This window comes from Bos mutus, chromosome 3 (assembly GCF_027580195.1).
Source record: "Bos mutus isolate GX-2022 chromosome 3, NWIPB_WYAK_1.1, whole genome shotgun sequence".
Lineage (NCBI taxonomy): Eukaryota > Metazoa > Chordata > Mammalia > Artiodactyla > Bovidae > Bos > Bos mutus.
In genome coordinates, this window is record NC_091619.1 from 2,157,531 (window position 1) to 2,171,360 (window position 13,830).

General features: G+C 37.2%; 1 protein-coding gene across 1 annotated transcript in view; it reads right to left on the bottom strand.

Moving 5' to 3' along the window:
• Positions 1 to 4,920: 4,920 nt before the first annotated feature.
• LOC102279458 (interferon-activable protein 203) overlaps positions 4,921 to 13,830 on the bottom strand; it is a 42,850-nt gene continuing 33,940 nt past the window's right edge. Inside the window, exons 8-9 of the mRNA XM_014478589.2 lie at positions 12,380 to 12,571; positions 4,921 to 5,221 (exon numbers count right to left, since the gene is read on the bottom strand). Coding sequence (XP_014334075.2) covers positions 5,183 to 5,221; positions 12,380 to 12,571 — 231 coding nt within the window. The 3' untranslated portion in view covers positions 4,921 to 5,182. The remainder of the gene's footprint in view (positions 5,222 to 12,379; positions 12,572 to 13,830) is intronic.

Genomic DNA, 13,830 nt, shown 5'->3' on the forward strand with positions numbered 1-13,830 from the left:
TTGGCATAGTCAATAACGCAGAAACAGATGTTTTTCTAGAACTCTCTTGCTTTTTCGATGATCCAGCAGATGTTGGCAATTTGATCTCTGGTTCCTCTGCCTTTTCTAAAACCAGCCTGAACATCTGGAAGTTCATGGTTCACGTATTGCTGAAGCCCAGCTTGGAGAATTTTGAGCATCACCTTACTAGCATGTGAGATGAGTGCAATTGTGCAGTAGTTTGAGCATTTTTGGGGATTGCCTTTCTTTGGGATTGGAATAAAAACTGACCTTTTGCAGTCCTGTGGCCACTGCTGAGTTTTCCAAATTTGCTGGCATATTGAGTGCAGCACTTTAACAGCATCATCTTAGCAGCCTCCTTTTTAGAAGATACACACCCTGGACACACAATTAAGAGGACATGGACTTCATAAGGTGGAGACACACCCTGTGATACCCACACAGCTCCACAAACAGTTCATTGGTAACACTGTAAGTCTAATGCAGACAATTGCCTAAAGTCGGTTAAATTATTCTGAAAGATGTATCTTAAAATAGACATAGTCCAGGTATACCTTAAGAACACATTTGTCAGAGGCACTTCAGCCATCCTTACACATAGTCCAGGGAAACTGAGTCAGGATAAACCCTTACTCCTGACCTTTCATCTCTCCCTCATACCAGTACATCCTGCTGCCACTACCTGCTCTTCATCCCATGTCTCAGCACTGTTTGTACTAGCTGCTATCTCCCTTTTTAAGAGTGGGGTGGAGACTTGAGACACTGGTATATGTGCCCTTGTTAAGTAGGAGTGTATATCTCAAGCCAGATAGTAACTTCAGGAGAATTATCCAAGAATGAACAATGTACTGGGAGGAAGTGAAAGTGAAAGTTGCTCAGTCGTGTCCAACTCTGTGCGACCCCATGGACTGTAGCCTGCCAGGTTCCTCTGCCCATGGAATTCTCCAGGCAAGAATACTGGAGTAGTTAGCTGTTCCCTTCTCCAGGGGATCTTCCCAACCCAGGGATCAAACCCAGGTCTCCCACATTGCAGGTGAATTCTTTACCATCTGAGCCACTAGGGAAGCCCACTGGGAGGAAAGGAAGAAGATAATTTTATGAGAAGAAAAGAAAAATACACTTTAAGAGGACAGAGTCACTGAAAGCAGAGAAGGGATAACTGATCAGCTTCATCTCAGACCATATGTATTTTGTCTCCATAAGGTTATTAAGGTCAAAAAACTGAAATGAAAGGGATCAATTCAGATCAACTGGTCTAACCAGCATTTAATTGAAGAATACCTGAAATGTACAACCTCTTCAACCAGATTGTGAGTTACTGGAGAGCAGCAGCACACGGGCTCCTTCCTAACTCCAGATGAGTCAGGATATGATAATTCCTGGATAAACCATTCCAAAATTTCAACATGTTATCACAATAAAAGTGTATTTCTCATTTATTGAAGCCCATAGCCAGGTTTAGTTTGGGGGTAATGATAAGGTTCTGCTCTATGTAAATATTCAAGAATATTATAGACATTCAATATCTATTGAATGAAAAAATAATTAATGGAAAATATGTACTATTTGTAGCTATATAAGTTAATATACACTATAAATAACCAAATTCACAGCAAAAATATCAAAGGTTTAGAGCATGAAATGATTGTCAGTCTCACTGATAATTTGAAAAATGAAGCTAATATAAAATTTATTTTCTCATGTTTAACTGTTCTACAAGATAACTAAGGTTCAAAAAGATGGATTAGAAAAATTTTTCAGTAAAACATCCAATAGTACATATTGGGTTGGCCAAAGAGTTATTCTGGGTTTTTCTGTAGGGTAATGCAGAAAAACCTGAACAAACTTCATGGCCAACCCAATGTTTTCATCTATATGACCCCAATAGTCTATATTACAGATGCTTACTTTGCATTGGCTACAAAAGCCGCCATAGACAATCCATAGATGAATGAGCGTGTTTGTGTCCCAATAAAACTGCATGGTAGTCATTGAAATTTGAATTTTATGTAATTTTCCTGTCACATTCGTCTTTTGATTCCCCCCAAGTATTAAAAGATCTTCATAAGAAAAATTTTGATAATTTAAACTTCATCAAAATAAACATGTCTTTTCAAAAGATACCTTAAAAGCATGAAAAGACAAGCCATAGATTGAGAGGTAATATTTGCTAGCCACATAGCTACTAAGGATCCTAAAACTGGAATTTATAAAGGATTCCCAAAACTCAGTATTGTGAGAACAAACAGTTAAATTTTTAAGATGAGCAAAAAAAAAAAAAAAAAGATACACAGGTGGCAAATAAACACATAAAAAGATGCTCAAACTAATTTATCTTTAGAGAAATGCAAATTAGAACTACAGTAAGACACCACTATGCAGAAATTAGAACGACTAAAATTTTAAAAGACTGACCGTACCAGTGACAGATAAGGATAAGGGGAAGTTAAGACTGTCATACAATGGTAGCAGGAACATTAAATGGTACACTGCTTTGCAAAAGAGTTGGACAGTTTTGTTTGTTTTTTTAAATTAACATTCACCTACAGTGCTAAATTCTGAGGTGGATGCAGAGCAGCTGAAACTCCCACAGATTGCTCCAGGGAATGAAAAATTTATAGTCATCTTAGAAAACAGTTTGGCAATTTCTTACATACTTGAAATACATTTACCATATAAACCAACAATGTCACCCCAAAAGTTTTATTCATTGAATGATAACATAGGTTCACACAAAAATCTGCATGTGAGTATTGGCCTCAGTTTTATTTGTAACTATGCGAAAGTGTCAACAATCCAATCATTCCTCACTTGGGGAATGGATAAACTTCAGTGAGTCCACACGTTAAATAAAAGTCCACACAGCAATAAAAAGGAAAAAACCAATACACACAACTACACTATACAAAGTAAAAACAGCCAGACTCAAAATGCTAAACCCATTTTAAATTCCATCTTAGGAAACTTTGGAAAATGAGAAAGTTTAAGTTAAGAGGGCCTTCCCTGATAATTCAGTTGGTAAAGAATCCACCTGCAAAGCAGGAGGCCCTGGTTCAATTCCTGGGTTGGGAAGATTCACTGGGGAAGGGGTAGGCTTCCCACTCCAGTAATCTTGGGCTTTCCTGGTGGCTCAGCTGGTAAAGAATCTGCCTGCAATGCAGGAGACCTAGGCTCAATCTCTGGGTTGGGAAGATCCCCTGGAGAAAGGAAAGGCTACCCACTCCAGTATTCTGGGCTAGAGAAGTCCACGGACTATACAGTCCATGGGGTCACAAAGAGTTAGACGGAACTGAGTGACTTTCACTTTAAGCTTTTCTAGATTCCCTACATATGCATTAATATGTATTTGTTTTTTGTTTTCAAAATCTAGGAAAGTAGTACTGATGAACCTACTTTCAGGGAAGGAATGGAGACACGGAAGCAGAGAATGGACTTATGGACACAACAGGAGAAGGAGCGGGTGGAATGAATTGAGAAAGTAGCATCGAATATATACAGTATTAAGTGTAAAACAGATAGCTCTGGGAAGCTGCTGTATAATACAAGGAGCCCAGATGGTGCTTCTTGATGACCTAGACAGTTGGGATGAGGGAAGGGGCTATGTATAATTATTACTGACTCGAGTTGTTGTACACAGAATCCAGCACAGCATTGAAAGCAATTTCCCTCCTATTATAAAATAACTAAAAATAAAAATAAAAAACTATATCAGTGGTTTCCAGGAGCTTGGATTAGAGAAAGCATCAACAATAAAGTGGCATGGGGGAAATTATTTTTATGATGGAACTGTTCTAATCATTAAAAACATGATCTTGCCATTCTGTCTCTTATTTTTCTTATTAGAAAAGTTAAAAAAAAAAAAGAATCCTATCAACCCTCTAGAGCTGGTATAAGATTAAGTGATACAAACTAATTGCAAAATATCAAGTACCAAATGTGGGATCAACAAATAACACTCTAAGAAAACTATACTCAATATCCTGTAATAAACCATAGTGGTTTATTAAATAATACAAAAAAGAATACATTATTTATATATTATGTATAACTGAATCAGTGTGCTGTACAGCAGAAATTAACATTATAAATCAACTGTACTTCAAAAAAATAAACGTGAAAGAACACACTGTTAAATCAGTGTTAGTTACTTTCTGCCACTGTGAAAGTGAAGTCACTCAGTCGTGTCTGACTCTGCGACCCCATGGACTGTAGCCTACTAGGCTCCCCCATCTACGGGATTTTCCAGGCAAGAATACTGGAGTGGGTTGCCATTTCCTTCTCCAGGAAATCTTCCCAACCCAGAGACTGAACCCCGGGTCTCCCACATTGTAGGCAGATGCTTACCCTCTGAGCCACCAGGGAAGTCACTGTTCTGTAAATTAATTATTCTTCAGTGTTTGCCTAATCCAGGTCTTTGCCTGGAGCAACTTTTTCATAGGATCCACACATGTGCGGACCATGAAGTATAACTGGAGAACTACTGAGCTGTTGGTACCTGAATAAATAAGTGGAACCAGTTATTTCACATCAGAGGGGCTACAGTTACTTTCAAAATGTACTAGTGACTTCAGGCAAATAGCCAAAAGCTGCCTTATTTGGTACACAAATTACCCAATTATGGCCCCTCCAGGAGATCAATTCTGAAAAGATAACATTGTTTTAGACTAAAGCAACTCCACCCTGGGATGGGGGTTGGCAATTGAAGGACAGATGGAATTTCAGTTTGTCTGCCTTCCTCCTGGGTTCTTTGAGCACAGCTTGCTCAGCCTGTTCATTCTTGACCAGAGTTATATCCTGTAAAGATCACACCCAAAGTATAAATTCAAATATTGCTTGAGGCTTAGGTGTCTCTATCTGATTTTCAGGCCACAGATGACTATTTCCTTTTAAGCAGCAAATCAACTCCTAGGGATACACACCTTCAGAAAAGAAAAATATAATATTTATTATTTTTTCCAAGTTATAAAAGTTATAGATGCAAAATGGGACATTGAGATGTTACAGAAAAGTATTAAAAAAATGAAAAGCTTTTCATTCCTAAGAAGTAATGGCTAATAAAGTACACTATATGTGTGTCTATATATACATTTTTCCTTTAATTGTATCTTAGTGCCATAAACATCAATATTAATGACATCCAGGTTTTTAGAAGAACAGCTCTGAGCAGGTTTCCATATATGAATCAGGATTGTGTGGTTGTTCTTTGCTTGACCTTGGTGACCTTGAAGAAGAAAAAGATAAACAACGAGATGAACCTGATTATACATTTCTCCCTTCATTCACACTGTCACATCCCTTTTCCTCTTCCCACCTAAGAGGGCCTTCTCCGACTCTCACCTAGCTTATTTAGTGAATTCCCATCTTTTGAGCCACCACCCCTAGTTCTTTGTTGGAACCCTCAGATGAGATAGGCACTCATACCCAGCATAAGTGCATGTGGACAGGCAGGAGTTTTGGAGAACAAGAGAAAAGAAGAAGGAATTATACTCAAGGCCAAGAGTTGAAGGGAAAGTTCTTACTGGGAGGAAAGGTGGAAGGAATGGGCAAAAGGTATTCCTGGTGCCATGCTGTGAAGGAAAGATTGGGATGTCTCATTGAGAGCCTAAGAACTGGCAAGACTAAAAAGGATGTGCATTTCTGAGTGCTTGGATATGTCAGCCTTTGTATCTGATCTGTTTGCATCCCAGTACAGGCACACCTCAGAGATAATATGGGTTCAGTTCCAGACCACTGTGACAAGGAGAATATTGCAATAAAATGACACATATTTTCTTTTTTTTTTTGCTTTCCCAGTACATATAAAAGTTATGTTTATACAATACTATATACTGCAGTCTATTAACTGTGCAAGAGCATCAATGTACATAACTGAATCAAAAAATACTTTATTACTAAAAAACATTAACTGTCATCTGAATTTTCAGTGAGTCATAATTTTTTCTTTTTTTTTTTTTCTGGAGGAGGATCTTGCCTGGATATTGATGGCTGCCAACTGATGAAGCTGATGTTTGCTGAAGCTTGGGTTAGTGGTGGCAATTTCTTAAATAAGACAATGATGGATTTTGTTGGAATGATTGACATTTCCTTTCATGGAAAATCTGTCTGTAGTATGCAATGCTGTTTGATAGTGTAGAGGAAATTTATCACCCCCAAAAGATGTCTTTCAGGCATGAGGATTAACTTATATTGATTATTTTTTAAGAAACAGAAGCCTCTGGAAATCTTTCTTTTCACATCCCCTTTAGTACCTAAAAGATGCTTGCTCCTGGGAAGGAAAGTTATGACCAACCTAGAAAGCATATTTAAAAGCAGGGACATTACTTTGTTAACAAAAGTCTGTGTATTCAAAGATACGGTTTTTCCAGTAGTCATATATGGATGTGAGAGTCGGACTATAATGAAAGCTGAGCACCAAAGAATTGATGCTTTTGAACTGTGGTGTTGGAGAAGACTCTTGAGAGTCCCTTGGACTTCAAGGAGATCCAATCAGTCCATCCTAAAGGAAATCAATCCTGAATATTCACTGGAAGGACTGATGTTGAAGCTGAAGCTCCAATACTTTGGCCACCTGATGTGAAGAACTGACTCATTTGAAAAGACCCTGATGCTGGGAAAGATTGAAGGCAGGAGGAGAACGGAATGACAGAGGATGAGATGATTGGATGGCATCACTGACTCAATGGACATGAGTCTGTGTAAACTCTGGGAGGTGGCGATGGACAGGGAGGCCTGGCGTGCTGCAGTCCATGGGGTCTCAAAGAGTCAGACATGACTGAGTGACTGAACTAAACTGAACTTAGCTACCTAAAGAATTTAGTTAAAGAGGCTGTTTCCAGAATAAAGGTCTCATAAGAGGTATCTGCAAAGAATATGGGCTAAGTGTGGTAGAGGAAACTTTGCAGGGCCCATAGAGTAGAGTTCACTCTCTGTCCCATCTTCTCTGGATGTCCAGCAAACATTTGTTTACTATAACATTTGTTTTTCCATCTCCATGTGAATTGCCTTTCTCCCCAGTGGAGGTCTCAAACAACTACCCCTGACATTCTCTTTTATCATTAACTGCTATAGTATTTAACTGAAAACGTATTTAAATTGAGGGTTTCAGCCATTTTGGTGAGCTATTCATTTTTTCTGGGTCTCTCATGAATCAGTCAGTTCAGTTGCTCGGTTGCATCTGACTCTCTGTGAACCCAAGGACTGCAACGCAGGCTTCCCTGTCCATCACCAACTCCTGGAGATTTCTCAAACTCATGTCCATCGAGTCGGTGATGCCATCCAGCTATATAATCCTCTGTCATAACCCTCCCCTCCTGCCTCCCATCTTTCCCAGCATCAGGGTCAGTTCTTCATATCAGGTGGCCAAAGTATTGGAGCTTCAGCTTCAGCATCAGTCCTTCCAATTCAGGACTGATTTCCTTTAGGATTATCTGGTTTGATCTCTTGCTGTCCAAGGGACTCTCAAGAGTGTTCTCCAAACCACAGTTCAAAGACGTCAATTCTTTGGCACTCAACTTTCTTTATGGTCCAACTCTCACATCCATACATGATTATTGGAAAAATCATAGCTTTGACTATACAGACCTTTGCTGGCAAAGTAACGTCTCCGTTTTTTTATATGCTGTCTAGGTTGTCGTAACTTTTCTTCCAGGGAGCAAGCAAGTATGACATGTGTCCTCTCCATGTACACATGTTATTAAACTTTTGTTTGCATTTCTCTTGTTAATCTATCTCATTTTAATTCTTATACCAGTCTAAAGAACTTAGAAGAGTAGAAGAAATTTTCTTTTCTCACCAACAATAGCCATAGTATAACTTTTTTCCAAAATTAGAGCCAAACTTCTCAAACCCTGGCACTGTTTTATCAATTAAGTTTGTATAACATTCTAAATCCTTTGTTGTTTCAACAATATTCACAGCATCATCCTCAGGAGTAGATGACATTTCAAGAAGCTCTTTTATTTGTTCACCCAGAGATGGTTAGATAGCATAACCAAGTCAATGGATATGAATTTGAGGAAACTCTGGGAGAAGGAGAATGAGGCCTGGTGTGCTGCAGTCCATTGGGTCACAAAGAATTTGGCATGACTTAATGACTGAACAAGAACAACAAGAAGCAACACCACATCTATTAAAGTTATCATCCGCCGCCACCAAGTCGCTTCAGTCGTGTCCAACTCTGTGCAACCCCATGGACTGCAGCCTACCAGCCTTCTCCATCCATGGGATTCTCCAGGCAAGAACACTGGAGTGGGTTGCCATTTCCTTCTCCAAAAGTTATCATCAAAGTCCAGCAATTCAGTAACATCTTCTTGCTCCACTTCTAATTCTAGTTCATTTTCTACCACATCTGCCATTACTTCCTTCACTGAAGTCATGAACCTTTCAAAATCATCCATGAGGGATGGAATTAATTTCCTTCAAATGCTTATTCATCTTGGTATTTTGATCTTTTCCCATGAAATATGAATGTTCTTAATGACATCTAGAATGCTGAATCCTTTCCAAAAGGTTTTTATTTGACTTTGCCTAGATCCATCAGAAGAATCATATCTACTGTAGTTATAGCCTGGTGAAATGTATTTCTTAAATCATAATCCATGGGATACAGAATGGATGTTATGTTAGCATGATAACAACATTAATTTCTTCCTATATCTCCATAGGACATCTTGGGTGATCAGGTGCATTGTCAATGAGCAGTAATATTTTAAAAAGGAATCTTTTTTTTTTTCTTTTTCTAAACAGTAGGTCTCAGCAGTGGACTTAAAATATTCAGTAAAACATGTTGTAAACAGATGTACTGTCATCCAGGCTTTATTGTGCCATTTATAAGAGCAAAAGCAGAAAAGATTTAGCATTCTTAAGGACCCTAAGATTTTCAGAATGGTCAGTGAGCATTGGCTTCAACTTAGTCACCAGCTCCATTAGCCCATAACAGTAGAGTCAGTCTGTCCTTTGAAGCTTTTAAGCCAGGCACTAACTTCTCTTCTCTATCTGTGAAAATCCTAGATGATACCTTCTTACAATATAAGGCTGATTCATCTTAATTGAAAATCTGTTATGGAGTGTAGCAATCATTATCAATCATCTCTGCTAGGTCTTCTGGATAACTTGCTGCAGCTTCTATAGACGCAACACTTGCTGCTTCATCTTGTACATTTATGTTAGAGATGGCTTCTTTCCTTAAACCTAATGAATCAATTTCTGCTAGCTCCAAACTTTCCTTCTGCAGATTTCTCATGTCTCTCAGCCTTCATGGTATTTAAATGTTAGGGCTTTTCCCTAAGAATGATTTCCATCCAGACCACAAAAATTTTCCATGTCAACAGTAAGGTTGTTTTGTTGTCTTATCATTCATAGGTTCACTGGCATAACATTTTTAATTTCTTTAAAAAAATTTTTGCATTCACAACTTGTCTATTTGTTACAAGAAGCCTAACTTTTGACAGCTTTTTTTTTTTCCTTTCTCACTGAGCTTAATCATTTCTAGTTTTTGATTTAATGTGAGACATGTATAACACTTCCTTTAACTTGAACACTTAGCAGCTTCTATAGAGTAATTAAATGGCCCAATTTCAACATTGTTTTGCCTTAGGGAATTGGGAGACCAAGGAGAGGGAGAGAGATGGGGGAACTGTCCATCAGTGGAGCAGTCAGAACACACATAACATTTATCAAAGAAATTCCCCGTCTCATACAAGTGTGCAGTTCATGGCACTCCAAAATGATTTCAATAGTAACATCAAAGATCACTAACCCCAGATCAAAATGACAAATACAAGAATTCAAGAAAAAGCTTGAAATATTGGGAAAATTGCCAAATATGACACAGACACTCAAAGTGAAAAATGTTTTGGAAAAACAACTCCAGGAGATTTGCTCTACATAGGATTGCTATAAATCCTTTATTTGTACAATAAACCAAAGAAAAAAGCAAAAATCTATGAAGCACAAGAAAGTGAAGTATAATAAAGCAAAGTATGCCCATAGTAGCCTTTGTTAGTATTCAAAGATTTGAATGAATGTGTGAGTTTGACAAAAACCATGGAATTTGTCCTGTAGGACCAATAACCTCTGTTGTTGACCAGCATGTGTATCTCACCAAAGGCAGGTAACTTTGTGTTCTGAAAGGCTCAGAGGCATCCTTGATCATTTATTAACAGATCTGAAATGGGCAAGTAACTATCCTCTGACATAAAAGATATTTCCTCCATTTTATAGATGATGAATCAGAAGTTTCTAGCATTTAAGTTATTAGTCAACTAGCAAATTGTATAACCAGGATTCAAAATAAATTTGCCTTAAAAAGTCAAAATTTAATAATTAATCCACCTGATCTGAAAATTCAAACAACTTTATAATATTTAGCTTAGATATAGCTTTTGATAGACTTTCTGAAGTTTCTCTCTTTAATATGATTTAAAATATCCTTAAATGAAAATTAATAGATGTTAATGAAAGAAACTGAAGATGACACAAACAGATGGAAAGATATACCATGTTCTTGGATTAGAAGAATCAATATTGTTCAAATGACTATATTACCTAAGGCAATGTATAGATTTAATGCAATCCCTATCAAATTACCAGTAGCATTTTTTATAGAACTCCAAAAAGTTTGTAATTTGCATAAAACCACAAAAAACCACAAATAGCCAAAATGATCTTGAGAAATAAAAATGGAGCTGGACAAATCATGCTCCCTGACTACAGACAATACTACAAAGCTATAGTCATCAGAATAGTATGGTACTGCCACACACAGAATAAAAAGGCATATAGATCAATGGCACAGGCTAGAAAGCCCAGAAAGAAGCCTACACATCTATGGCCAATTAATTGATGACAAACAAGGCAAAAAAATACAATGGAGAAAAGATAGTTTCTTCAGTAAGTGGTGATGGGAAAACTTGATAGGTATGTCTAAAAGAATCAAACCAGAACATTCTCTAACACCATTAAAAATTAAGCTCAGGATGGATTAAGGACTTAAATGTAAGACTGGATACACTAAAACTCCTATCAGAAATATAGGCAGAACGGTCTTTGAAGTAAGTTGAAGCAATATTTTTTGGATCAGTCCCCAAGAGTAATGGAAAAAAAAACAAAAATAACCAAATGAGACCTAATTAAATTTAAAAGATTTTGCATAGCAAAGGAAACCATAAATAAAACAAAAAGACAACCCACAGACTGGGAGAAAGTGTTTGCAATGGATGCTAACAACAGGGATTAATTTACAAAATATAGAAACAGCTCATACAGCTTAATATCAAAAAACAAACCCAATCAAGACATGGGCAGAGGACTAAATAGGCATTTCTCTAAAGAAGACATATAGACGGAAAACAGACTCATGAAAAAATGCTCAATATTGTTTACCATTGGAGAAATGAAAACCAAAAATACAATGACTGTCACCTCACACCAGTCAGAATGGCAATCACTAAAAAGTCTGTAACAAATGCTGGAGAGGATGTGGAGAAAAAGAAACCCTCTTACACTGTTGGAGTGAACATAAATTGGTGCATCCACTCTGGAGAACAGTATGGAGGTTCCTTAAAAAAACTAAAAATAGAGTTACCTACAATCACACTCCTGGGCAAATATCTGGAGAAAACTAATTTGAAGAGACACATGTAGCCCAATGTTCATAGCAGCACTATTTACAATACCAAGACATGAAAGTAACCTATACTCCCATTGACAGATGAATGAATAGGGTAACAATGGAATGCCACTTAGCCATAAAAAGAATAAAATAATGCCATTTGCAGTAACATGGATGAACCTAGTGATTGTCATAGTGAGTGAAGTAAGTCAGACAAAGGACAAATATCATATGATATCACTTACATGTGAATTCTAAAAAATAAAAAAAATAGAAAGATACAAATGAACTTACCAAACAGGAAAAGACTGACAGACACAGAAAAAAATTTATGGTTACCAAAGGGGATAGTGGTGGGGGGAGGGAAAATAAATTAGGAGTTTGGGATTAACATATACACATTACAATATATAAAATAGGTAAACAACAAGGACCTACTGTATAGCTCAGAGAATTATACTTGATTTTGTATAATAACCTCTAATGGAAAAGAATCTAAAATGAATATATATGTGTGTGTGTGTGTGTGTGAATACAATATATAAATATATGTGTGTGTGTATGTAACTGAATCCCTTTGCTGTACACTTTAAACTAACCTACATTTTAAAATATCCTTAAAAATAAGAATGAAGAAAAGGAACTTCACACACACTAAATGACAAGGGTTAGTTATTTCACCTGCTAGACTCTCTGTGTAATAGCAGCAGTATAGTTTTCTTAAAGACTTCTACTTTGGAACAATGATGACCCACCAGAAGATCTCACCTTGATGAAACTATGAATTACAGATCTCAGCTGCCTCTTATGCCCACTTTCTCCCAATTCAAAGCACACGAGTGTAAGTCTGTCACCCTCGTCACAGTTGACACTGGTTAGTCGCTGTCCATAAACCACGACTTCCATCACTCCTGTATCATCTTTTATTTCATAATATATGAATTCATTATATACCGATTTCTGCAAAAGAAAATTAGCATTCATCTTTTGAGAACTGGATCAGGAATTTCCGCTTTGAAAACTTTGAAAAATCGAGAGTGTTAGTGGAAACTTTTCTCTCAGAACAGTTAATACTAGCTGGAGGTCTAGTATTACAGGTATCAAACAGTGTAAGATATCTTGTTCAGTTTATCCTCCCATATAAATTCTCTATCTTTTCTTCCTTTAGTTGTTTGTGTGCTGGGTCATTCTAGAAAAAGGGATTACTTCCCTAATTTTTGCTGCTTCCATCTAAGAATAGCTGAGATTTCTTAAGGAACTTAGATGTGATGTGGTCTGATAAGCATCAGAGGCTTTTTTGGATTTCCCTGGCTTCCCTGGTGGCTCAGACGGTAAAGCGTCTGCCTGCAATGCGGGAGACCCGGGTTCGATTCCTGGGTCAGGAAGATCCCCTGGAGAAGGAAATAGCAATCCACTCCAGCACTCTTGCCTGGAAAATCCCATGGACAGAGGAGACTGATAGGCTACAGTTCATGGGGGTCGCAAAGAATTGGACACGACTGAGCGACTTCACGACGAAGAACAGAGAAGAAAGGCTATTCCTGTCTTATGATGAGTCTAAAAAAGATTGCTAAAACTCCTCCTTCAGTTGATTGTTATTTCAATATGTAATTCTTTCCTCTATCTTCTGTATCTATTCATTCTTCCCTAATCTGCCCAAATCTTGACTCTAGATCATCTCGTTCCATTGTTCTAGTTTCTATGTCACTTACTTTACTCATCAATTCTGCTAATGCTCATGTATGCACATTCTTTATAATAGAGTGCACAAAAAACAGGGTATAAGTAAAAAGCCACCCTAGAAGACATATATAATGGAATATGAAACATACTTCACATAAAAGTTAGGTCAGCTAAGTTTAGTATTTCTATGAAGTGTTGGGACTAAAATACCTACTCTGATTCTAAGAATTCACCTAAATTCTATCTTTTATTGTCCACATAATAAATTTAAAAATGAAATGACTTGGTTTCTCACATTTTTTCAATATCCATATTTCTCATCTTAATGCTAAAATTTTTGGCTCAACAATTTTTTGATGAAAGAATGTGAAGATGTGAGAATACTGTACAGTTCAGATGATCAGAATCTTAGCTAATTGTTGATAAGAGCAGATTCTAGGGCAAAGCAGTCTATTGATTTCTCATCTTGTTTGTCACAGTTGAAATCCAAGCTTGAAAGAACAATTCTTTATTCACAAATTAACTTAAACTGTCAC